This window comes from Monomorium pharaonis, chromosome 7 (genome assembly GCF_013373865.1).
Source record: "Monomorium pharaonis isolate MP-MQ-018 chromosome 7, ASM1337386v2, whole genome shotgun sequence".
Classification (NCBI taxonomy): domain Eukaryota; kingdom Metazoa; phylum Arthropoda; class Insecta; order Hymenoptera; family Formicidae; genus Monomorium; species Monomorium pharaonis.
The window spans coordinates 3,871,244-3,898,750 of record NC_050473.1 but is presented as its reverse complement, the minus strand read 5'-3'; the positions used below and the strand labels follow the sequence as shown (position 1 = coordinate 3,898,750).

Genomic DNA, 27,507 nt, shown 5'->3' with positions numbered 1-27,507 from the left:
AGGGGGAAAAAGGGAGAGAGGTAAGGTGCGGCGGAGAGGAGCTAAATGGAGAGTGGGTGACCACGTGACCATCGGGCGGGGGTGGCAGGCGACATTTCGCATGCTCAGAACTCCACAAGCCGCGACGTATCTCGCACACACACGGCGAGGGTCCGCCGCTACACCACTGTACACGACACGCCGCCAGGAAAACGATGGTAGCGGAGTCTATCGTGAGTGATCTCCATTGATGGGGGGAAAACGTTTCCCAATAAAAAAAAACTCGTACCGGAAAAAAATTAAACGCGCGCTCTCGCGAGCGGCCGTTCGGTGAGTATCCGGTCCTGGTGCGCGACCAGGACTCCCAGCTAGGAGCTCTCCGTATCCCTCACGCTCTTCGGGTGGAGCGCGCTGATCCTGCAGAAGATCCCACGCGACTCGGACATCGAATGAGCGCATCTCAATCGAAACAAACGTGGATTTCGTGACGGATCATCACGGTGTCTCTCTCTCTCTCTCTCTCTCTCTCTTTCTCTCCCTCTCTCTCTCTGTGTATGTGTGCATATGTGTTGTGTGCCGGGCGGTGCGCGAGACGTAACGCACGCAGGGTGGTAGTTGAAGACACGCAGCAGTAGCACGATGTTTCCGTGGTTCTGGAAAATGCGAGCAATGTGAATCCGGCTGGAATAATCACGGGTAAATACGTGGATCCCAAACACGGCACGTTTACGCGCATACGTACATAGCAGATACGCGCGGCCGCACGCACGCGTTACGCACCCCCGGGATAACGATGCTGTTGTCAGGAGGGAACTGCCGACGGCATCCTTGAATCTTTGTTGGAGCACTGAGTGTGGCAGCCAGCGACGGAACGTAAGGTTCTGATCGATGTTACTTTATTTCATCGTGAGAATTTCTCTTTTTCCAGCATCCTTGCAGAATCATTCTCTCTCTCTCTCTCTCTCTCTCTCTTTCGCTCGCGACAATTAATATACCTACCTATATTTGTACATGTACTGAAACAGGATTTGTCGTTATGTCAGATCGTGTTGCCGCATGTCGCGAAATACAAATGGATCTTTTTAGAAATTAATAGTTTAGTATAGAAATAAAATAAAAATTTGAAAACAAATGTCAACTAAAAATATAAAAAAGAAATATGAAAAGGAGTACATAATTTATGTTTTGTCGAAGCGCATATAAATAAATTGTAGATTAAAATAATAAATCGAAAATATATGATGTATTCTTATTTTCCATTTTTTATTTAGGTTCAGACAGTATTATAAATTACTTATTTAAAAAACCAAGATTATTTCATCATCTGTTTCTCTTATGAGAAAAGTTTATTTGTTTAAATATATTTGTAACATTTCATCTTTTACATCACAATTTAAGGTATTTGAAATTACACTAAAATAAAAAAAGATATTAATTTTGTCCAAATTGCTATAATTTTAAAACTATATAATTTATAATTTAATAATGCTCTTTCTCTCTCTCTCTCTCCTCTCTCTCTCTCTCTTCCCCTTCCTTCCTTCTCTCTCTCTAAGTTGGTTTTACAATATTTTGATAATTAATCTACTTCTGGAGAAACGTTCTTTAAAAAAAGATTTTTTGTTTCTTCTTTTAGTTTTACACATTTTTATGTATGCGAAATAATGGAAAGAATTATTTTTATGTAAATTACATCAAAAACATTAAAGGAACTTGTTCTAATAAAAATGCATGAATGTTTTATATGCGTTTGTCTTTGCTAAAATTACTAAATTGGGATGAAAAAGAACGGATCGGATGAAAACACCACAGATGCGTTGTTACGGCATCGTGTCATGCGGCAGAGAGTGGCAGCAGTGGGTGTTGGGTTTTACGAGAAAGCGAGATAGGGGGCTCGGACAGATTATAGACGGCTACTCTCCTCTCCTTATGTCTCCTCCTATTTTCCTCTTTTTTTTCAGCCTGCCCGCTCCTTCGACGGCCGTCTTGCTGGTACATTCCACGTGAGCACGTTCGGGAGGTGATGGCCCCGCAGGGGAGACGCCGGTGGGAGTGTGGGCTCGTGGGGGGCAAGATGGAAGGGGCAAGTTAGGGAGGTGGAGGATGGTCGTTTGAAGTATGAGAGTAGAGCTTGAAGGCTGTGGGGCCCCGTGTCTGCGGTTGAAAGAGCGCGATTACCTTGTGGTATGGGAGGGTGCAGGGGTGATAGGGGAGGGGCGTGAGGGACAGCAGATCTGCGGGGGGGGGGGGGAGGGGGGGAAGGGGAGGGGGGGGGATGGGTGCGAGGGGTCATACAAGGGGAATGGCAAGTGCCAATAGAAGGGGCGGTGAACAGCGTTTGGGGGGGGATTATGGGGAAGGGGAATGATTAGGGGGTGAGTAGTGAGAGGGAAGGGTGGGGTGGTGTGCTGTGGGGGGGGGGGAGGGGGGAGTTGAGACGAGAGAGAGAGAGAGAGAGAGAGAGAGAGAGAGAGAGAGAGAGAAAGAGAGCTGCGGATGTCGCGCACACACACACATAAATCGTCATTATCAATTGAGCATGCGTAACTTATGCATCTCATTCGGCTCGTTACAGCAGTAATGTATTTTAATTGGCCATTGCGTAGTATCAGACAATACTCCAATTCTCTCCAAAAAGCCTGTTGCGCTGGTTAATGATAATAGTTTCATCAAATTATATTCGAAACAGTTCGTAAAACTACAACTAACAACGTGTATATAGAAGTAATAGTTTTTAGTTTTTTATGAGTGTGACCCCACGTTGAAAAGAAATGGCAAAATTTGAAATAATAATAAAATCGATCGACTCTTATCCTTATGACGTTTTATAATTAACATATACTTGAACAATAGTTCAGTAATATTATTGTGAAATTAATTCAGCGCTATTATGAAGAAAATTTGATCAGAAAAATAATGTTTTTAGAAATAGGATAATAAAATTTCACACAAATTTTTTAAAGTATTAAAACATATAATAAGTTAGCAAATGTATGAACAATAATAATATTATTACGAAGAGGAATCGAAAAAATTGAAAAAAATAATCTTTCGAAAAAATGCTCAAGAGGAAGAGAACTTGATGTAACTTGGTAGATTTGAATAAGGTTTTGTCTCGATAAACTTTTCTTATGTAGCCGTCCTTAGGCTTTGTTCTCTCTCTCTCTCTCTCTCTCTCTCTCTCTCTCTCTCTCTCTCTCTCTCTCTCTCTCTCTCTCTCTCTCTCTCTCTCTCTCTCTCTCTCTCTCTCAACGTAAACTGACCCATTGTGGATGAGAAGAGAGACCTGCGGATAAGCAGCGGCATTCCTCTTGTTTCGCTGCATTTCGTTTTTCCTGACGGTTGACAGACAGTCAAAGCCAGTCAGACAGCAAGCTAAGCAACTCGCCCGTGATAAACACTTCGGCACAGGCTTTTGTTTAGATAAGCGGAGTGCCTTTCATCTCTCGCTTCGCTGTACATTATATGCGACTTGGCGCGATGAGATGAACTGCGATATACAGGGTGGCAATAAATTCATACTTTTATATTCGTGATAATATTCAATCAATTTAGAGAGTCGATTTTTTTGTATAAAATAACTGGAAAATCGTTATTTAGAATATGTATTCGAGAATAAAAACGATAAGAGTCTTATTTCTTAAGACTTTCCTCGTTTACTTCAGCATCTATTATTATACATCATAATACATGATATACTTGAGCAACTACATGCGTTTATATATATATATATATATAATACATATAAACCCGTAAAAATCATCTGTCAACGATAAAATAAATATTTTCTAAAACAAAACGAAGTAAATAACTAAGCCAAGCCACTAATTTATCTATACCACTTTTCTAATATATGGCAAATTGATTTGTGCTTTCATTCAGAACTAATTAGTTTGACGAATTCTATTGCATTTAAAGGCTTTGTTATCAAGATATTTAAATAGATTATCAGCTGTAAAGTCAAATTATTTTTTATTAAAAAAAAAATTGGAAATTGCGTGATACGAACGTGATCATCTCCCGAGAAATTCTCGAAGATATCTCTCGCATCATGGTGCGAAATATGTACGAGACATATGTACGCGTACGTATAAGGGCGGAGTGCAGATATAGATAGTGACTTGGCAACATAAAGAATACATAACGCAAAGCATCGAGGAGGTACCATTGGCTGGTTTCGATGCCTCGTGGTGTACGCCTACTCAGCCAGTCACTCCACCTCTTCGACACGCAATTGGCAGACAATAATCGAGTCCTCACGCAAACGAGCAGCCTTGCGGTCTTACAGGTGTGAGCCTCTTCACCTGTTAGATCGCACTAATGCACGATCTTTCGACGCAAGATTACTAATACCTTGGCACATGACTTATTATATATATATATATGAGATCCATAGCAACTGATGACTCCACATGATGCTTTTTAACTATAAATTAAAATATAAGAATAATTGTATATTACTGATATATCATTAATAACGCTTTATATTTTATGACTTTATGAATTCTCATTCTCTCTCTCTCTCTCTCTCTCTCTCTCTCTCTCTCTCTCTGACTATCTTAGGCTAATGGCATATAAAAAAGCGTAAGCAATAAGACGTAAAATGTAAACAATAAGGAGTAACGAGTAAAAAATGTTGACTTACTTTCTTTACATTTTTTTCTATATGTCGCTAGTCTTTGATCTTTCCAACAAATCGGTGATTTGTAATTACAGATAGAGTGATATGTTAACCGAAGACAATGATCCGACAAAACCAGCAAGGGTTTTAGATAATGCTGGCAACGTGTCTTCCTCAACAGAAGCCTCGGTACAGCATCCTCGCGCTGCAAACAATGGTAGATAGAATATGCAACTGCATTGGCGTAGAATAGATATACTACACAGGTTCAGATTTATTTTCATAATGGTTTTTGTTAGCTATATCTTAATACATCTAGAAGCAAAAGTTGAAATAAAATTAACAGTTGCTCATTAGCAGTTATTCATTTGCCAGCTAACATTTATCTCTGGATATGTTAGTTATCTGCGGTACTTTAAGCACTTTGTGTTTCGCCAAACTTTCACGTTTATTCCAATTATCGATTTCTCGAAAGTACAATTAAAAGTATGACAATTAATTTGATTGTGGGCGATTAAAGAAAGATGCAAAATAGATGTTTCTGAAAACTGCATTTGTAAGCAAAATGTTTTTTCCATTTTCATACAAGAGACCGAAGTTAAGAACGAGGTGCAGGACTGTCCTGAGAATGATAATGTACCCGGTAGTGAACTATATATTGACGAAAATGCCGAGGAAAAAGAGCAGGAGTATCCGGATTCGATGGAAAAAACGGATTACGGATCCTTATACACCAACCAATATTACAAGTATTTACACATTATTAACTCGCCAAATACGCAATCTATCGATTAAACGTAACAAAAATTAAGTTTTAAAAAATGATTATGATACAAAAGTGTTTTATTTATTGGAGAAATTTATTTTGGATAAAATAAGAAATGTTGTATAAAATGGTGCCACGTTTTATTTTTTGATTTAAATAAATTAATCTTATTTAATTTAATATTTGTACCAATTCGCACAAGCGGATTACTATTAATATTATTAAAAAAGGATCCTATGTCATGATGCTTTCTTTTCCGTAGCTTATACAATTCGCCGCCTTATGGATCAACGACAGCTTCGAAAAACGCATCAAGCTTGCAGGGTTCGTATCTAAGCTCTTACACATCGTCAAGCTCGATGACGCAGTATCCGTCCTACGCCGGTTACAATAGCGGGACGACAACCTTCCCAAACATGGCGCAAAATATATCATCGGCCTCTCAAGTAAGGATGCGTGACACGATGTGTGTTCGATTTTTGATATTCCATTTCCACTCTTGGTTTTTCTCCAAATTACAAATGTCTTTTCTTCCTCTTCTTTCGCAGAAATTAGATTATAGTGCTTACAGCAGTAGTTTGTACGGAAATGACAGGGTATCGCTTCAGTATTCCGGATATTATTCTGTGCCTGGTTATCACGCGCCACCGACTTCGTTCAATATCGGAAATTCAATCAACTTTGCTGGTAATTTTTTACTATTGAAGTCGCGTTAAAATATTTTGGAACTTCAATACTTTGAGCTTACTCAAAAATAAACAATAGACAAAAGATTCAAGCAAACTTCACTTGCGCGTTTCATTTCCCTTTACAAAACAATCGCAATTAACACTATTTCGTATGCGTATGAAGATTCGACCAAGTCTGCGCTTATGTTGGATCCAACGACGCATGATGCGAGCGATCTGACCGCGCGGGAAACCGCAAACATCGAAGGTAATATATAATTTTTGTAAAAAATGTTTAGAAAGTACTTGTAAGTATAATAGAAATATTGATTTAAAAAAATCTATATGACTTTTACAGTGGCAACGACGAAGCCATGCAGACGCGGAAGGAGACAGAGCGGAAGCGGAAACAGTATCGGTTCCGCGGATACGACGGAAGCCGGCCCCGAACGTATATTCATCTGGGACCTTGATGAAACCATAGTCGTGTTCCATTCCCTACTAACCGGACAATTCGCTAACAAATATCGTAAGGATACAAATCTTCTGGCTCAAGTAGGATTCAGGATGGAGGAGATGATATTCAATTTGGCAGATACGCACTTTTTCTTCAGTGACGTTGAGGTGATAAAAATTTTTTGGAATATATAAATTTTACAGTCTATTACGGAGGCAAAATATCCAAATATTTTTTATAGATTCGCAAATATAAAAACAATATTTAATTATTTTATTCACACAATAAATATTCTGTACAATATTTTACGCTTAATAAAGATTATACAACATTTTATGTTAATTTTCTTTAAAAAAAGGGAAATTTTTCAGAAATAGTAGAAAAAATTATTTATCAGAATGTTACTATTTATGAAAGTTATTGTTTATAAATTTGTAAATAATATTTGAGATATTTGATCTGAATAGTCTGTCTAATATATGTAGGTCCTTGATATAGGTCCATTTTTTGACAGGATTCATAAGTTGACCATATGTGATCTTTAACTAACTAGCATGTGATCTTTAAAAACTAACATATGCATAAACAACTACCTGTGATGCGATGCGGTGAAAATGTAGTTATAACACAATGAATTCGTTTAAGAGTAAAAAAAATTAAAAGCCTAGACAGGCCCATATTCGGAACACGTGCTTGATAATACATGATATAATACCCTATATGTAGATACTAGTTATTTGTATTTTCAAATGCAAATGCAAATTTACAATATTTAGCGTATTATTTTTTTCTTTCGTAGGATTGCGATCAAGTGCATATAGACGATGTTTCATCAGACGACAACGGTCAGGACTTGTCATCTTACAATTTCGGGACCGACGGTTTCCAGTGCGCGTCTGCGAACAATGGGATATGCTTAGCTTCTGGTGTACGAGGCGGAGTCGATTGGATGAGAAAACTAGCATTTCGTTATCGTAAAATCAAGGAAACTTATTGCAATTATCGGAACAATGTAGGTGGCCTTCTAGGTTCAACCAAGCGCGAACAGTGGCTACAGTTACGTTCTGAGATAGAAATGTTAACCGATAACTGGTTGACGTCGGCAGTCAAGTGTCTGAATCTTATCAACAAGAGAACCCATTGCATCAACATTCTAGTAACAACTACACAGTTAGTGCCCGCACTCTCCAAAGTTTTGCTATTTGGCATTGGCGGAATATTCCCTATAGAGAATATATATTCAGCCTCTAAAATCGGTAATTATGGAACATAATATCAGAAATAATTATGCACAAAAACACACACAAATATTTAAACTTTAATTTGCCTTTTTTATAAGTAAATTAAAATTTTTTTCGTTAATGTTGCAAAATTGTAGCAAAGTTACATTCTTAATTTTCAGGAAAGGAGAGCTGTTTTGGTAGGGTAGTCGCCCGATTTGGTCGCAGATGTACCTACGTGGTAATAGGAGACGATTCGGATGAGGAAACAGCAGCGCGAGCGCACAATTTTCCTTTTTGGAGGATAAACAGTCACTCAGACACTCAAGCCCTGTATACTGCCTTAGAAATGGGATTTCTTTAATCAAAAACACATACAAAAACCAGTATCATTAGGAAACATTTTGGCCGTATGAAACACTATATTATTTCTGTGCGATTTGCAAGAAAAATTAGCGATTAAATCAATTCAAACACACACACACACACACACACACACACACACACACACACACACACACAAAAACACGCGCGTGCGCGCAAGCGTATAATCCCTCACTCTCTTTTTCTGGGCAGCTCTTATCATTTCTATAACTGTTTTAATGTGTGTAAAATACATACATTAAAAAAAAAGATTGACTTTCATAACTGTCATCGTTATATTCGTCGACGAAAACAATTTGTGAATTCGGACATCTTGTCTGAAAGTGATATAGAATGAAAGTAAAATTTTAGTGATAGGTAAATTCGAAGAATAAAGATTTATGTATAATAAGATTTTTTCTGATGCGGTTTTCTTGATACTTAGTCATGTGTACTATAATAAATTTACTATAATAAATTGAGAAACGAAATTTGTGAAAAGTATATATAATAATATACGTTTCATGTACTTAAACATACCGTTTGCATCTTTTTTTAATATAACAAAATCAAATAATTTTTACTAATATGTGCTAATAGATTTTAATAGAACAGAATTTCTTTATCGATACTGTTTACACAGTTTGTATGTAATTTATATTACATAATTTTTTATAAACTATTATTATAACTCACTCTTAATATACCGTGATATCTCTATGCACAAATTACAAAAAGTTTATTTGATTGTTCATTACAATTCCATTAATTTCATCTATTTATACCTGTATTTGTTATATCATATGTATTTTTTTACATTCCACTTAGTTTTAATGTCGCAAATATAGCAAATATAAGGAACATTGTGTATTTTGAAAGTATCCATATCAATTACACGTTACACACACACACACACACACACACACACACACACACACACACACACACACACACATATATATACCCACACACACCATATAACAATCTTATTGAACATAAATGCATTAGAAAAAGTATTTATACTATATATTTGTAAAAATGCTATATAGTTATTATCGTATTTTGGAATTGTACAAGGCTATTTGACAAATGAAAAAATGCATTAACTTATAATATAATAAAGATGAAAGAATGAATTAGTATAGTTACTAATTACAGTTGACATCGTTATGTGTAAAAACAGCGTATAAAAATTTTCTGGATACCGTATTATTCGTTAACAAAGCTATTAATAAAAATATAATTGAAAATATAATATGTAATGTTCGTGTCAAAAGAAGAATGCAAAAGTGAAAGTAACTTTATCCCTTGGTAAAAGAAATTATCTATGCATCGAGTCTATGTTAAATTATATATAACTAATTTAATATCAGCTATTCTGAAAATAAATCAATATTCTAAGATTCTGTCGTATTCAAAACATACATATACCTGTATAAATTCCATGAATTACTCTGTTTATAGGACTCTCGTTTCTCGAGAACACGATGGTAGTCGAATGTGTCCAGAGCACAACGAATTACTTTCTTATCTGTTTACGGTCACAAAATGTCGAAAAACAAATTCCTTTGTTGCACATAGCATTATAAAACTTTGCACTTGGACTGCCCATGTTGTCAATTGCCCAATTCACTGAAGGTCGGTTGACTCGGTTGTTCCAACTTCTTGGTAAACTTACCTATCAGATAAATATGTTTGTCTTTATTTATTTAAGAAAAGAAATGAAGATAGACACATGCTTATCTGGTAGGTAAGTTTATCAAGAAGTTGGAACAACTGGCCCTGAATCTTTTAATTGATAGGTTCAGTGTAAATTTTTAATATTAGTCGTTGTTGCATCAAACAAAATATTTCTGCAATTTTCGATACATAAAGATGATCAATGCTTTTCAATACTATTAGGAAGAGATTTCAAGATTAAAATTCTAATTAACTGTATTGAACATTATCTTGAACATATTTCGTCCATGTTATGTTTTGTATAAAACCGTATGAAGAAGATTCAATGTTTTCGTTCCTCTTGTAACTATTACTTTTTCTACACTTGAAATAAAACATATATTATAAAATATACACAGATAAATTACGTAAATATATATAATTACGTAATATATAATATGGAGAGAAAAAGAGAAAAATTAACAGTATAACACTACATTAGAACAAACCTAATGCGTCGATCAGTACAAGTACAGTTTGCACTGTTGACTTTTTGTTTTAATCGTTTGTCTCTAATGGAAACAATCGCAGATGATAATAATTATTATCATTTTTGTCAATTGACTTGCAAGACCCCTTTGCACTGTTGCAGTTAGTTCAAGATTTATTATGTGTCATATCACAGCGCGCTAAAGTACGTCATTCATTTTGTACAAAACGGTAATAAAGTGTTATTTGTACATTATATTCAGCTAATATTGTTTATTCTAATGATCATATGTTAGATATGGATTATATTATAAAAGGCATATTTTTTTGTATTTTTTCTTATTACACTTAGCAGCTTAGATTCATTTTGCATGTATTGTCTTTCAACTGTTGACATGGGCTAAGACTATTCAAAAGAATATCAATATTTCTGAACAAAGCTAAAAATTGAGCCTTTAATAAAAACAAAACAAAGACCAATCCCGAAAAGATAGATATGATAAATCATGGTAACTTGAATTGTGATCAAAGAGTTAGAAGCTCGATCTACATATTGCGCAAGTACAAAACTTTAAAGAAAAAATATAATGATCAATAATAGAGTTTACATGATACATCAGTTTGAGTCGTTCAATTATACCCACCAAACACCAAGTTACATGTAACGTACATACCTGTTAGTTGTAATTTCCCACTCAACAATGTAATTGTAATATAACACGTATGTTATATTGCAATTATATTATTGAGTGAGAAATTACAACTAACAAGCACGTTACATGTAACTTTGTGTTTGCTGGGTAATATTGTAAAAAATATTTGCGTTTTGTATAAATATAATTAACATATGTAATTGTTATAATATAAATTAAGATTACTGTATGTGCCTAATGTACATAATCCTTTGTACCACGTTACAACATTTATTATATTTTATGTGCTTTATACCAATAAAACTATTATTTGAAAAAGTTTTTCTTGATTCTAATGACTGTACTTCGACACGATCGTTCTAAAATCTAGTGTCATTATTTTGTAACGTTCGTGTTGAGTATTCGCGATTATTTTTACACAAAAATACATCCAGCAAATATGTATAGTGTATTGTAAAGGATTTCGTTTTGCGTTTTTGTAGAATTTCCTAAAATGGCCCCTTGTGTAGCAGTTATCAGTAAAGATGCAAGTATACGTGTTTTTTAATTTTATAGGTTATAACATATCGATGACACAAAAATTTATAGCATATATAACAAAGCATATTTGTATAATTAAATCTCTTTATAAGTTGTGAACATTCAATTATTCTATTCATGCATGTTTGATAAATTTTTGATAAAACTTCAAAATTTATTAAAATATATCAATGTGCGGCGGACGAAGCTGCTGAATTGCAGCAGTCATCGCGTCGTTTCGTCGTTTTAGGTGTTTTCATCCATCAGCGCCTCTATGTGCACAAAATGTGCACCTTGAACTATGTAGTCAAATATCTATTAATCTCGTAGGTAATATGTATGACTTTTTGGGTCTCTTCTATGCTATGTCCACGTTTATTTGGTTTTGTTTCTATGCTATACCCGTAAATTTTACAATTATATGCATTGATATTTTAAATCTGTTTTATGCAAATGTGCATAATCGTGTTCTATAAATGTGCAATACTACATATACATGATATAAATTCAATTAATTTTGATTTGATAAAAATTCACTCACCGATTGCTGTCGCTGCTCCTGCTGCTGCTGTTGCTACTGCTACATTCCTTTTCCGGAATACCGAGTCGTTCCATGGATGCCGCTTTCTGCTGACATCATCCTGCTATCCTCGAACCGCACATTAATAACGATCGCCCGATACTTTATTCGGCAATCCCGATATTACGGATATCACACATATCACACACGAGTAAAACGTAAACCGCGCGCGAGAATTTCACTTGGCGCGACCGTTACATATTTGGAAAAATACGTTACAAGTACGGCACGTCAAGACACACTGAACAGAAGTAAATCAATTCGCTCCCAGAGTTATGTATCTCTGTATGATTGCGCGACGACTAGTCAAGTTTCATTATTGGCACGATCGACATTCTACTGAACCGATTGCGTACCCTTCTCGAGCGAATACGCGCACACGAAAACTTTGCCCGAAACGAAAATCAACATGGCACGAAAGTGGCGTGACGTCACGTAACTTCGTGGAAACGCAGACCGCAGGAAAGCGGTGAGAAAACCGTTTGAATGAAAATTACGCGTCGAGATACAACGAACGGAGACAAATTCGTTTCGAGAATTTTGTATTTCGTATGCTCGCACGACGATTAGTAGCGCTTCACTTAATTATTGGCACTCGCGATATTCTACCGAACGTATCCCCTTCGAGCAAACATTTCGCTCGAATGCACACGCGAACACTTTACTCGAAACTGAAGGCAAACGCACGATGCCGCAGTTTACACATGAATACGCAATACGACCTCCGTTACGATCACACGCGAGCACGCACGGAGTCAACAGAGCATTTGATCGGCGCTGGAGCGTCAGGCAACATGGCGGCGGCAGCGGCGTACGTGACTCGCGGCACTACTCGATGGTAGTCGGCGGTAGTCTGCGCCACTCGGCGTTGCTAGGCGACCGACTTGTTGAGTCGCGCCTGCGCGCGCCGAGTCACATACGCCGCTGCCACCGCCATGTTGCCTGACGCTCCAGCGCCAATCAGACGCTCTGTCGACTCCGTGCGTGTCCGCGTGTTCAGAATTGAATTGTGCGGTGTTGTGCAGGTATGCACAATGGACTGCTAGCAGTCCAAACTTATATAGTTAGTCTTGAGATATAAGATCTATATACTAAAAACGGATAAATGGGACAAAACTTTACAAAGTAATTAAAAATGTGAAAAACCGCACTTAAAAAATTTATATCGCAAACAGACTTCGAGTAGCCCAATTTGGCTATTCGAAGTCTGTTTGTAAATAGGCCAATCCTACTGGTGCAAGGGGCTTGCTTGCATTCATGGTCTTCATTGGTCGATCGCGCAGTTCGACCTGTTCGACATATATCACGCACTTTCAACATTGACTTCAAATCGATTCAATCTTTTGCAGTTGAAAACCCTATCGACTATATATATTATATATGTATCGTGTTTCATAATTTTTTGAATTTCTGAATTAGGCATCTTACCTTGTAAGCTAATACAATTTGAATTTTTATTGCGTCTTTATGTTACTTTTAACAATTTTCTTGCAATGACTAGACATATAGATAATATATTGAAGATATATGGTCTTCAAAATTGAAATAATTTTTTAGACAATAAGAGAAAGCCTTTCTTCTTTCCTCCGTGTTCTACAATGAAAACAAGGCGACAAATACAATGAATCAAATTCGTTTATTTAAATTTGTCGTTCAACCTCAGAACGCCGCGTATGACTAATGATACGATAGTATGTGATTCGTAAAAACAGAATGTATATTAAAAAACTCCTCTCTCGATGTAACACACTAAATCTTCGATTAGGAAGATTCTTCGGCGTCGTAACGCTTTCCCTCGTAATCTAAGCTAAAAAAAATTCGACAACACAAATATCGAGATGGAGGATGAAGTACCTAAATAAGTGCTAAACGTACGGTGTTGCAATCATTTCTTTTTTGTTTTAATTTACAAGTATCATTGTATGGCTCATAATAATAGTAATATTATATTACAACTTCGCTCATTGATCGTCAGATAAAAACACGCGCCTTTCACGTACATATCATCTGCCAGAGCCTGCTTGCGACGATACTATTTTATGCAAATTATATTCACAAAATATCTCAATCCGATCATGCTTTCCTTCTTCCCTCCACCCCTGTTGCATGTAAGTATAATATCGACGTATTACACTTTAAAGCTCTACACTGATTTAAACATACATACGACAATCATGATTCATAAGAATTATCCTTTTACATCGCTCAAATCCAATAATATAATACCTTATACACAATTCTCATTTCACGCATAAATCACCAGAAAGGATTTTTCCCTAACCACACTCATGCCCGACAAAGTATACTAATTCACCAAGTATTCACTGAAATCCTATTATACGTATAATGATCAAATAAATGCATTAATCATCTAACAAGTTAAATAGGTCGCTGCTGATTTATATATATTTATATAATTTTTCTCTTTACATAGCTGAATTATTCGGATCTGTTAGATATACTATTATATCTGCGCATTCACATCTTAGTAGACGTAAGTCTTATCACTCGCGCGTATCTCTCACATATCACTGTAAATGTTCCGTGTTTACTTTTTTTTTTTTAAAGATGATTTGTCAACAATATCGCCGAATTATAATAATAATAATGACGTGTTCTCTCGGTTGAATAAATGTTTCATTAAATGAAAAGTAGTAGAACAAGAGAAAAACTTTCCTTTGTATTATTTATATTATAACAAATTCGTGTATCAATACATTAGTATAAGCTATCACAAATAAGCTTACATACATACATACATATTCGTATTCCATTCGACAATAAATTTTAATGGCCGATGGTGCGCACAAAACAACTCTGTGGACTACAGCGCGTTTTTTTTCTCCCTCAACTCTCGCACGGAAATGCTAAAACGAAACTTAATGTAGCGGCATAGGTTTCGTGGAAAATTTTGTACAGAGAAAATTCATCGCGTACGAAATGTATATAATCGACTTGTTCGAGGGTAATTCTGAAGACTGGTAATGTTATTTTTGCTATATATCCACCATATTTTAATAATTCTGATCAACTGGGAATTAACTGTGAAAGTTGTTATCCTAGAATTATCAATCTCTTATAGATAGTCGACTTTCTCTGAGAAAAGTAATTCTTTTACTTCATTACATGAAATAGCATCGCTAGCAGGCAATTGTCTCATTATCCATAACAAAAACGCGAATTTTTTTTTTTTTAGAATCCTATAACAAACAAACGTCACCACGTTTCATTCCTTACCTCCTTAACAAGGATGTAGTTTTTCTTTTTTTTGCAGACTCACAGTTTTAATAAGTCATCGATATTCGCCTATTTTTTTATAGTGAGATGATGGTGATGTTGCAGGGATAATTACAGCTCAAAGGATACAATAATTACTTTAACAGAGTGTTTTGCATTCGGATGTGCAGAAAACGATAGACAAGGACTATATGATTAAATTCAGTCCTGCATCTCTTCCGGTATATCGTGAGGATTAATAATGCCTGGTACTGCCATTTGCTGCCGCCTTTTCTCTTCCTGAGCTAGTCGTAAAGCCGTTTCTCGCTCTTCCAGGTAAAGCTCGGAATCATCCTCACCTGTATATTCCTGTGTAGATATAGAAAAAAAGTGTTAAAGCTCATTTTAAAATCGAAAAAAATAATTCTCATAAGTCTGATAGCTGCCAAAGCTGTCACAAACAAGTGTACAAATTGTATACTCCTGCAAAAGCAGAAAGGCTTTTTAAAAGTAACTAAATTAAGTTTTAAAATTAATTATAATTTTTAAGGATAAACAGGAGTGACAGACATCTCATTCATGATGCAGACATATTTGTACTCTATCACATTTTGTCTTGTAAATATTTTCCCATCAGACTTTTTTTACCTTATTTCCTAAAAAATTAAGTTTCCAAAGAGTCAGATTTTGCTATTTTGTTTTTAAAAATATTTTAATAAATGATATCTGCTTTTTATTTATGGCAGATGTAATTTGTGTTCAGACATATTGTGTCTCATAGAAGCAATATTTTGTCGTAAGACTTTCTTTGGCTTATTTGTTTCACAAAGTTGCAAAAACGAAAAAGCAGATATTGCAATTTAGTTATTAAAACATCATAAATAAGATTATTTGCACCTCACCCTATATTATAATGCAAATCGAGTAAGATATTGGAATGTTTTTTTATTTTGTTAGTTAAAAAAATCGTTCTTTAGAAAGATGCAGGTAATTTTAATCTAATAAGGTAATTCTAAATATCGCAATTATATTTGATTTTTCTATTGTCCCAAAATAACTTTTGGATATTATTTTTAAAAGTTTGAAGAATATTAAAAAATGTTTTTAGCCAAAATGTTTGATTATATGCAAGTAATAACCACTTAAAGAGGTTAAAGATGTATTATATCCCTTGTGTAGAATACGAATTATTTGATAGTGTGTAAGATTAAGGGTTAAAGTGTCAGCGCGCGATGACTCTGTTAGTTGCTATCTTTTATGTCTGCGATGTCTTCTGATAACTATTTTGCCTTCATAGATAACTTTTGAAACAATTACTCAATTTTCTCCTTTTAAGCAAACAGTGATCTTTAATAAAAATATTTTTTTAACAATAGACTTGAAATATAAATCACAAAATTAAGAAACTCATTATCATATATTTAAAAAACGCTTTTAAAAAATATAAAAATAAAATTGTACCAAAGAAAAATCAGAATAAAGAAATTGAATTTGTTTCAACTTAATATTCTTGATTTAAATATTAAATTACTGAGATTCAGAATACATTCTGAATAAATTTGATGCTTACGATGGACTTATATATATATATATATATATATATATATATATATATATATAATTTACAAATATATGAATTTATGAAATATTTAAAACATAATATTTAAAATTAATTCAAGTAATTTACAGTATGAATTTTTTTGTGTACTGTTTATTAACTGTTTCACATATATCAAATAAGCTGCAAGTGTTGCCTAAGTATTGACTATTACTTACTTTGATTTGTACGAGAAAATCTCTGAGATGTTCCTTGAATGCAGTGATATCTTGATTGAGGTGAAACAAACCTTGCACCGTTATTTTAATCTGATTATCGGTTAAATGCGGAAAGGCTGCCTTAAGCAATCTTGCAACGAATTCTTGTATATATAAAGTATTATCAGGCACAGGGCCGAGCGGCACCTGAATTTTCCCACGTTCAATCAGCGTAAACATATAAGCGAGTATAGTCGCGTGCATAGTCAGCCCTGTACATATCAATAAAATCCATTAAATATATAAAACCAATATATATTAATTGATATAAATATTAATTAATTCTGTTGTGTTTTGTTCGGTTCTATTTGACTTAAAATGTATTTTTTTATTAGTTTTATTTAAAAATCTTTGAGATTTGATTTTGTTTTCTTAATCTCTTCTGCGAAATTTTTTATTTTTTAGAACTTTTTGATCGTATTGAACAATATAATAATATAAGAAATTGGAACAAAACAGCAGAGTTAATGACAATTTTCTATGTGTATGATGTGCACGAGTATACATATAATAACTATTATTATTGTACCTGCAGTGTGTGATGTATCTGTGACAACACTGAATACATGTTGCAGAATATCTGTAAAATATGTTTGATAAAAACTCTGACCGGCCTGTTCATGTTGTTCAATATTTAATAGAAGTTGATAAAGAATTTGTAATCCTGTATCTGCTACATTCCTCATTGTATGTTTAAAAGCCCAAATGATCGAGTCAAGTACCAGCTTAAACTGAGCCGGTGGAATTGAAAGAAATGCAGGGAAACAATGAATATTCACCGCCTGGATTTAAAAATAAAGATTAAAATAACGTTTGTAAGTACAGCTTTTCATAATAGAAACAATCAGAGATAGATATCGCTTCACTCACTTGTAAAAGAAGGAAAAAATTTGTTCTGTGTTCGGGAAATTCCTCAAAGTCTTTGTTTATCATTTCTAAAGTACATTCAAATACTGCATCAAATATTTTGGGCACCTCACTAGTGATATGGGCTTCCAATTTATTTACTATGGTGGCCATAGCACTAAGCACTTCGGGCTCTCTAGCGCAATGAACATTCGTCTTTTGATAATCCAATAAAACAGCGTCCAGTAACGGCGGTATAAAATTTTCCAATACCTGTAAAAAATGTATATCATGTATAAATAAAAAAATTTTTTTAAATATAAAGAAAGAAGCCAAAAAGCATAAAAAATGTAATTAAATAAATTTACACATAATAGAATGATGTTGACTCATCGATTCTCTTTAACAGTCTCAATATAATAAATAATTCATAAATAATAGTTCATAAATTCAGGAAATAATATAAATTATATTATCTTAGAAAATAACTGAAAGATCAACGGTAAATGACCAGGAATAAAGCAAAAAAATTAAAGAAATAAATTAAACTTTTTAAAAGGCAGAAAAAAAAGTTTAGCAAGAAAGCTTACCATTTGATGATCATTCGTTCTGCTCACCCAATCCGATATCAATTTCAATGTTTCCTTTTTCACTACTCTCATACTCTTAATTAAAGGTTGTTTCATTACCATCTCACCATTTACAGCTATCGCAGCACTTATATTTTCACTCATAACCTGTAATAAGTGTAAATTTGCATAAAGTTATCCATTATTGCCTTGAAAAATTGTATACGTAGAAATGTACCTTATAAACATTCAACATATCTAAGTATATTTTCCCTAATTGTATCACGTACGGATGCCCAAGAGCTTTACAAGCTCTAACATTTGTTTTTAAGATGCTGGCCAGTTGTTTCACGGCTTCTTGGTCCTTCAAGACATCTACATTCTGGGGAAAAATATTTATAATGAAAAATAATTATACATACAGATCAATACAAAGGACGATGATGGACGATGATTGGGTCCAACATTTCGGAAATATTTAATTTTAACGTTTTCTTTATTTTTTGTAATAAAAAAATAAATTATAATATAAATATTAAATAAATCAAACATGTATTAATCATATTAGTAACAGAAAGGATTTTATTTTGACTCTTTCGAAAAGGATTTAGTAACTTTTTGTGGGTTTAGGACAAAATTAATATCATTGTATTTAGTGAATAAAACAAAACTAAAATTATATGTGTACATATATTATGTTACAATTTTAACAATTGGCTAAAATAGATCTCTTTTACCTATCCTTTCTTTTTCTAAGATTGTAACATATATTACAGTACACATATATTACATACCTTAGACGCTTGACTTATAATGTCATCCCAAACTTGATTAGGGAGAAGCATGTATTTTTCGATTAACTGTTCTTGCACTACAGCATCGGATTGAGCACTTATCATATAGCCAACTGCCTCATAGAATGTATGTACCTATTGCATAACATTAGATTAATAGTAAATATATTTTTAAGATTAAAAATTTACAGAGAATTTTCTTTCAAAATTTATCTTTATGAAAGTCATGGAACATAGCATTTCAAAGAATGTTATATAATTTTCGGAATTATTAATATTTACTACAATGTAAAATATTTGATTAATTTTATTTAAATTACATAGCAAAAATCTTTAAAATACTACATTATCCCACTTATGATTTTGAAAGTAATTTTTAGAAAAAAAATTATCTGTGTATAAAATATTGTATCTTATTCTACTTGTTGTGTTTGAAGATCGCATATGATTGTGCTAATTGTAGAAAGAATTTCTTCAATGAACGGCATCGCTTCCCCTATTTGTACAGTAACAAAATGTCGTCTGCATTTCAGTGCTATTTTAATAAAAGTATCGCAGGCCATATCTTGCACTCCATCGTGCGTCTCTGAAACATGAATATAAATTCTATTCGTTTATCTACATTCAAATTGCATTATACATCGTAAAGTTTTTACAATAAAAAAATTTCCTTACCATGCATAAACTCAAAAAGTTTATTTACAACAGTCTTTAAAAATTTCCAATGGGCTCGGAGAAATCGTGGGTACTGACCAACAACATACATAATATTGCTGGCGATTATAGCTTTATTATCTTTTCCTTTTTTCTGTTCGCATAAACCAAGTAGATCCTTGATTACAGTCACTAAAAAACGTTTTTCGTCCTCTTCGTGCATAGCGCCGGAAATACTGCCTATTGCCCAACACAGCTAATAAAAGAAGTATGATAACAATCTATAGTACTATCATTGTCTTTAGAGACGTACAAATTATTTAAATATGAATCGAATCGAACCAAGTAAAGTATAATTTCAAATATTAAGTTATTAATTAAAAGTTAATAAATCAAAAGTTATATTGCAATAATTTCATCGATTAGGAAATACAAAAAAACTTAATTTGCACATCTCAAAAAGTTTGTTTTCTTTCAGAATTGAATTTCCTGCGCAATTCGTCTTTTCTCTTTTCGTTATCAACATGAAAAGAAAAAAAAGGACAGATAAATCATGCAAAAAGTTCCATTCTAGAATATGAGAAAAAAAATCTTAATTGTTTCACTTAATAATATTCTATTATTTTAATATATATTTTAAGAGAGAAAGTTACCGTATTGAGATTCTTCCAAGACCATTCTGTGCCATTGACTTGATTTTGTAGCTTCTCCGTCATTACTCTCTCCGTATCCAAATAATCAAGATGAGTAAGATAAACAAGAGTTTCTCTCATGTTTTTATAGAGATTAATAGAATCGGTATCCTTCATAAATTCTCTGACAACCTCGCCGTTCTCATTTTCCACAACAAGCACTTCTTCAGGCTTCGCCATTCTGCTGATCATAATATAGCGTACCTTTGTCAAAACTTGACCATAAAATAATCTCCGGGGCGGAAGATGAGCCGTCATGTTCTTAGACATGAAAAGCGGCGACGAAGTCACGAAAGGATTCTCTTTGTACAGCTCGGCTGCCAATCCGTTCCAATACTCTAAACAAATTTTGAAGATTTCGACTTCATCGACCTCGGAGATAAGAACGAGGTAATGTAACGCCTTCACTAATGTTTCGTTTAATTGTTTCTTCTCTATTAGTTCGCCATGATCTTTTAAGTAAGTGCAAAGAAACATGGCTAAGTTCTGAATAAAATTTTGTTCTTGATCTTGACCAGCAGCGTATGCTTCACGTATATTAGTTTCCAGTGGAAGCATTAGTTCCAATTGCTGCATCGTATTGATAAATAATATAACAAACATGTCATCGTAATTCGGCACAGTGGCGGTGACTGCTGCGATTTCGGTCAGACACTTTAGAGTAACGTTCCGAAATATTGGTACATTCAAAAACTGTAAATTAAAAAAATAAAAGCTGTAAAAAGGTTTTTCAATCTTCTCGCATTATAACAGAGCGTTTACTCAAATTTTGTAAAATAATTTTTCGAAAATCGTCCAAGAATTTTATTCAAAATTTTACACAGATAAGATTGTAGAATTTTTTAATGCAGCTTTGAAATTAATTTATCTCATTACATCTTTTAATATTTTTTAATCATATAACTACAAAAAGCCACTTAAGCTGGTGATTGTATGGTATATTTATCATTAATTGATTGTTAACAATTTATCAAGAAGAAATAATCACATAAACATTTTATCAGAAAAAGATAAAATTTTAATTTAAAAGAAAAATTTCCCCAAATTTTGTAAGTATTAGTATATAAAATACATAATTTTCAAGTATTGTGATTGGAAAAAATTGAAATACCTTGTATAAGAACTTGAAATTTTAAGAATACGTTCATGATTATTACAAGAATAAAATAGCTATTCTTTCTATTTTTGTCAATGTTTTTAACATTTCTTTTTTAATTTAACTTTCTAAAATAGTATTGCATCTTACAAGAAAGAGAATTTTAAGTAATTTAATTGCAAAATAAAATTAAGAATTTTGAAAAACCAATTTTATAAGAGTGTGAAATTTACATAAAAAATCTTTCTTAATTAAAAAAATTATTTACTGTATCAATTTTGTGTAAGAATATGAAAAGTTCATAAATTCTATAATTTTTAAAAAAATGTCACATTAATAAAAATACGGCAACAACACTTATCACTATATTTGGATTATCATTATTGTCAACAGTATTATAATTACAATTTTTTCCATATATATCTTTATTAATATTATAAAAAAAATTTTTAAATAATTTTTTTAATGCTAAAATTTTGTTCATTATTTATTATTTTAAAAATAGAAATGCTAAACCTCCCATGTAAAAAAATACATACATAAAGAAAACTATATGAACTCTCCTCCACTTTTTTAAGTCCGAGAATCTCTTCAAAATGAGAACACAATGCAAGAAAGAGTAATACATGATAAAACATGACTTTGCATATAACATACCTTGAATATTAAAGTAGTTATCAATTTGGTTTCAAAAATGTAACCGAGTGGAATCCAGTTTAAAAACCTCAGTAGCGTCTCCAATGTGACTGCTACCAATGGGACATTTTGTGAATTGTCCATCACAAATTGGCAAAGCTGAAATATCTGTGAAAATTCGCTGCACATCGTATCCTTTAAATGTTTCGCCTTTGTTTGAGTGAGCTGACCACTGGAGAAATCGAACACTTCTTCCGATAAGAGTTTCAAAATAGCCATATTGTTTTGACAGAGACTTTCGTTGGTTTTACTCGCGCCAACAATGTCACTAATAAAGGATTCCCAATTTTTTGGCCACTCGCGTTTCAGTACCTGTGTAGAGCAACATTAATGTATCTCATTGGTATTTTGCAAAGGTACTTCATGGAGAAATAACTTTCTCTACTCACTTGTACAAGAATCATATTAAGTTTGTTAAGATAAACTTTGGAAGCTTCCATCGTCTCCGGATCACTGCTCGTCTTTATGATAAGGCCTACGATATATTTCTTTATACCTTCGCATTGATTTCTCGGTAATACTTTCCATCGCGTCTTTATAACTTGCTCCAATATTTGTAAGCCATAATATTTTGTTTGTTGATTCTGAAGCAACAATACAACCAAATAATTGCAGATACATGTATTCAATCTTATTCAAAATCAAAGACATCTTATATTTAAAAACATTTTCAATTGAAGATATTTAAAGAAAAATTAAAATGTAAATTATCCTTTGTTTCAAAAACTCTTTAAACATGCACACAACACGCGTGCGTTGTATATATATGTATGTATGTATGTATGTATGTATGTATGTATGTATGTATGTATGTATGTATGTATGTATGTATGTATGTATGTATGTATGTATGTATGTATGTATGTATGTATGTATGTATGTATGTATGTATGTATGTATGTATGTATGTATAGCATCAGTAACTAATGGAAAATAAAAAATAAAAAAAAATTTTTTTAAGTAAAAAAAGATTAAGAATTAGAGATTAAAATTCAACTAATTATAACACAAATTATAATTAAAATTATTTGATTGGTCAAATTTTAATCTTTAACAGGCAATCCTCAATCTCTAATATGTAGTCCAATAAGCTTTACGGAATGACAAACGGCTCTGCGTAAAGACAATTAACATGTAATCTGGAAGTTCCGGATTCGATCCCAATCGTCATTTCATATATATCGAGTCATAAGAGATGCTGATTACAGAATTGAAAAGTAAGTAATGATACGTAAAAGAATCTAAGACAAATTGTAATCCATATTTCAAGAATTCATATTTTCAATAGATAAAATATAGGTGCCTAGGTATTTTTGATTAAGACTGCATATAAAGAAAAAGAAAACAAGAACGATTGGAGATAAGAAAGCAGCTTTGTGTCAACACAATTTACCTGTGAATATTCTAGAATGGTGTCTACCCGTGTCCAGGCGTTTGGATGTTCCTTCAGTGTTGTTAACACTTCCTGTGCGACTCTCTGTTGTTCGCCTATCCCAGTATACATACATCCTACTATGTTGTCGAGCAGCGTTATATCCAGTTTCTGATTGAAGTCTAATAATTTAGAAGCTTGCTCAGCCAGAGTTGCCATTGCGAATCTTATTTGTATGTCCTTTCGTACGTTTTACCTTTCAAATAAAAAGTAAAAAAATATCAAAACGTTTTATTTATATAATCAGACGCTTACATTAATTTCCATGTAAACAAATACAGTGATATATTTTTGATTATTGACTATTATAATACTTTTACTTTTGTGTCAAAAACTTATTTTAAGCTACATAAGTGATAGGAAACAAAGCAAGAAATAATCAATATACATACACAGAGAATAATTTCTTTGAATATTTTTCGTCCATTTGTTTAGATTTAGTTATTTCATTTATTTTATTCAACCAACATATTATACAAATCTTATTATACATTATCTTTATTGATGAACAAAAAGTTATTGAATCAAAACAGTCTTATTAATAAATAATTGTATGTTTTTTAAATAAACAGAGTTTTGTTCATTGACTATTCCAAAAAACATATATTTCTTTATTTTTAATAAATTTTATTGAATCTAAAGAAGTCTCTTTCTGTATATGTAGAGAGAATTCTTTTAGAATTCTTAAAAAAATATTTTAAAAATTTTACGTAATTTTCTTCAATTTATTAATATCTACTATAATAAAATGCAACTTTAATTAAATTTTACAAAATTTTGTTGAACATTATATTCCATGATTACTATGATTTTGATGGCAAATACTAAGAAAGTATTCCTAAACTCTGGACAATTTTGTGTAATTAATCTCTAATTAACACCTACTGAAATAAAATATAAGTTTGACAAAAATTTTATCAAAATATATAGTAATAAAATTCTTTACAATACCATGTTGTTCTGTAGTTACTATGATTTTGAATGTAAACTCTAAGGAACTAAAAAATTACCATCAATTATGGTAGTTGTGGAACAACATAATATTTGAAGGAATTTTAAAGAATTTCATAATTTTCTCTGATTTATTAATTATCTGCAGACTAATTTACAAAATAAAAAACATTTTGAATCATATATATATAATGGAACAATTGTATTCATAAATCTAAAAAAAATATACTAGAAATTAAGATTTCTTGAAACTCTTGAGAACCATCTACCAATGACCCAATATTCTGATTAGCTTTTTATCCTTTTTTTCTAATTCTTAGAATATTAGAAAAGATAAAGAATAAATTTAATGGACATTAAACATAATTAGTGAAAAATTTGATGATCTGCCAAAGAATTAATATTTACTATTATAAAAAAAAATTGATTAATTTTACTAAAATACGTAATAAAATTCTTCAGAATATCATACTGTCCTACATTTACCATGATTTTAGAATAAAAATTCTAAGAAACTAAGAAATTATACTCCCAAAATTGTAGTAGTTGTGGCATAACAAAGCACTTTGTAAAATTATGTACTTTCCTCTAATTTATTAGTATTTATTATAATAAAATAAGATAATGTGGTTAAATTTTATAAAAACACATTGTAAGGTTCTTCGAAATACTATGTTATTCCCCTCGATTATTACGATTTTGAAGATAAAGTGTTTCAATTTGTTGATTAATCAATTGATCATATTATGCACAAACACAATTTTGTTCTGTAAAAGCTGCCTACAAATTTCAAGAAATAATTCTCTCTGTATACAATCTAAACAAACGAACAATAGATTCTGATGAGATACAAAAGTTTCATTCTAAAATCTAGATAGATCATTGTCCTCAATTAAAAACGTCCAGTGTGGCGAAGTCTTGGAGTCGTCGAGCGACGGTAATCCGACGGTGATCCAATAACGAGAAATTGAATACTACGTCGCACGTGTTTGCGTCGCATTCGAGGGGGACACTCGCCGGAGGCTGAAAGGATCTACAGAGCGCGATGGCGAGGACGCGCCGTGATGCGACGCGGACGGATCAGGCGAACGAGAAGGGCACGATGAGAACGCAAGGGGGGAAAAAATCGTTGTTTCCCTTCTCCGCGACATGTCCGAGGGAGTCGTCGCGCCGCGGCCGCGGGCGCCCGATCTAACCTACATCTGACACAATCAGGAAGGGAGGTTATGTGCGGCGGATCGGCCGCGGGTGTAAACCGCGACGCGCTCGGGCACGCGGAGGTTGCGTTCGCGGCGTGCCCGCTGCGATCTTGGTCTTCTCCGTCGCGTTCCCGAGCCAGATCAGACGCCAGGCCAGACCGACGTTTGTTGCGTCGTCGAAGACGCCCGCCACCGCTGCCGCCGCGGGAAACGATGCGTGCCGCAGATACTTACCCGTGCTCACTCGCACACACGTTACTCTCGCTCCGTTACGGAAAATTAAAAAACGCACACGCTCCGCGCCGACGGCCGGGAACCACCACCACGGCGCGAATCACAAGCATAAAAGGGTCAGACAGACACACAACCGTCGATTCCCGCGCACGACCACCAACTTTCGTACACCTCGCGTTTCACGCACTCGTCGTCATTCCTCCTCACCGTCTCTCGCTCGCTGGCTCGCTCTCTCTCTCATCCCCTCTCTCTTTCACTTACATACTACCGTTTCTCTCTCACACACACTCTCTTTCTCGCGCTTTCTCCCTCTCTCTCTCTCTCACGCTCCGCGCCTCTCCGCAGTCTCTCTGTCTCTGCTACTTCTGCGACGGTCGCCAGCGAGGAGAGATCGACTCCGTGGAGAGAGGCTCCGCACGATACCCACCACCGTATGACCACTGTTCGTTGTCGCGGTTCCTAACTTGCACTCTTAACTTCATGCGAGCCTGCGTTTCTCTCTCTTTCTCACGCGCGCTAATTACTCGAGAACACAAAAGTGTCGCAGGCGTCCGCGCATACAAACTGCGTCTTCCCGAAAATCCAACCTCTCAAGATTTTCGAAAATAATAACAAGATGGCCGGAAAAAGTTTACGCGGCCATTGCGGACAGACTGCTGCGGTGATTGGTTCATCTCCACGGGCTCGACCAATCGGCGTAGGGCCGCGCGGGCTACTTCCCGACGTGTGCCGCAACTGGCGTCGTTTATGATGTCACCGCACACGTGCGCTTCGCTTTTCAAGCGATTTATTACGCTGCGAGAGTGAGAACATAAAATTGATGTGCGCACAATAATTATTCTTTTTCTTCTTATTTTTAAAAGTAAAAATTATGCTTTTCTTAAATAAAATGCGATTCAATTTTAGGGTAAAGAAAAATCAAAATTTGAGTACAATAGACACCACAGACACGCACTTCGCGCGTATTATTTAATTTTTTATTTTTTACTTTTTAAAAATAAATTACCACAATAATTATAATATAACTATTATACAATTCTTTTTTGCCAAGGTGTTAATTCTCCCCTAGGCCTGTTTTTTATCGCTGCACTGCTATCCTGGTGCAATAAATTAGAATGAGAAAAAATATATTTGTCTTATTCTAGCTTATTGCACCAGTACAGTAGTGACAAAGAACAGGCCTATTGTAGACCCAACCTCAAGAATAATGGGTGCATCCAGGGGCTCTATTCTTGAATTCATTCGCAAGAGAAACGTATTCGCAAATTCTGATCTTACAGAAAAGTTGGAAATTTATTGGTTATCGTATGGCTATTAACTAATAAACTTACAACTTTCTGTT

The 27,507-nt window shown here is 33.9% G+C and overlaps 2 protein-coding genes and 1 long non-coding RNA gene across 7 annotated transcripts; 1 reads left to right on the top strand and 2 right to left on the bottom strand.

The window, feature by feature from the left end:
• Positions 1-101: 101 nt before the first annotated feature.
• LOC105839697 (eyes absent homolog 4) lies at positions 102-9,474 on the top strand. Of its 3 annotated transcripts, none has more exons than XM_036289504.1 (9): positions 102-212; positions 4,693-4,814; positions 5,187-5,346; positions 5,626-5,809; positions 5,912-6,050; positions 6,216-6,299; positions 6,390-6,655; positions 7,288-7,744; positions 7,891-9,474. In XM_036289504.1, exons 2-9 carry the CDS (start codon positions 4,703-4,705, stop codon positions 8,070-8,072), a joined length of 1,584 nt encoding a protein of 527 aa, XP_036145397.1. In that variant the 5' UTR covers positions 102-212; positions 4,693-4,702; the 3' UTR covers positions 8,073-9,474. The 3 variants fall into 3 exon arrangements, with proteins under 3 accessions (XP_036145397.1, XP_036145396.1, XP_036145395.1); XM_036289503.1 differs by having other exon boundaries at positions 150-857; XM_036289502.1 differs by having other exon boundaries at positions 151-852.
• On the bottom strand, positions 3,191-11,700 carry LOC105839698. Its single transcript, XR_004964060.1, has 3 exons — positions 9,503-11,700; positions 4,622-4,802; positions 3,191-4,402 (listed from the first exon to the last, which is right to left on the bottom strand). It is a non-coding gene; the product is annotated as an uncharacterized LOC105839698 (long non-coding RNA).
• Positions 11,701-13,588: 1,888 nt separating this feature from the next.
• Positions 13,589-26,742, bottom strand: LOC105839696 (exportin-1). Of its 3 annotated transcripts, none has more exons than XM_012686185.3 (14): positions 26,593-26,742; positions 23,743-23,977; positions 22,739-22,933; positions 22,311-22,661; positions 20,519-21,250; positions 19,887-20,121; positions 19,634-19,797; positions 19,212-19,346; positions 18,656-18,799; positions 18,439-18,585; positions 17,873-18,121; positions 17,532-17,784; positions 16,964-17,214; positions 13,589-15,556 (listed from the first exon to the last, which is right to left on the bottom strand). In XM_012686185.3, exons 2-14 carry the CDS (start codon positions 23,938-23,940, stop codon positions 15,410-15,412), a joined length of 3,201 nt encoding a protein of 1,066 aa, XP_012541639.1. In that variant the 5' UTR covers positions 23,941-23,977; positions 26,593-26,742; the 3' UTR covers positions 13,589-15,409. The 3 variants fall into 3 exon arrangements, with proteins under 3 accessions (XP_012541639.1, XP_012541637.1, XP_036145374.1); XM_012686183.3 differs by lacking the exon at positions 26,593-26,742 and adding an exon at positions 26,166-26,366; XM_036289481.1 differs by lacking the exon at positions 26,593-26,742 and adding an exon at positions 25,564-26,151.
• Between the last annotated feature and the right edge of the window lie 765 nt (positions 26,743-27,507).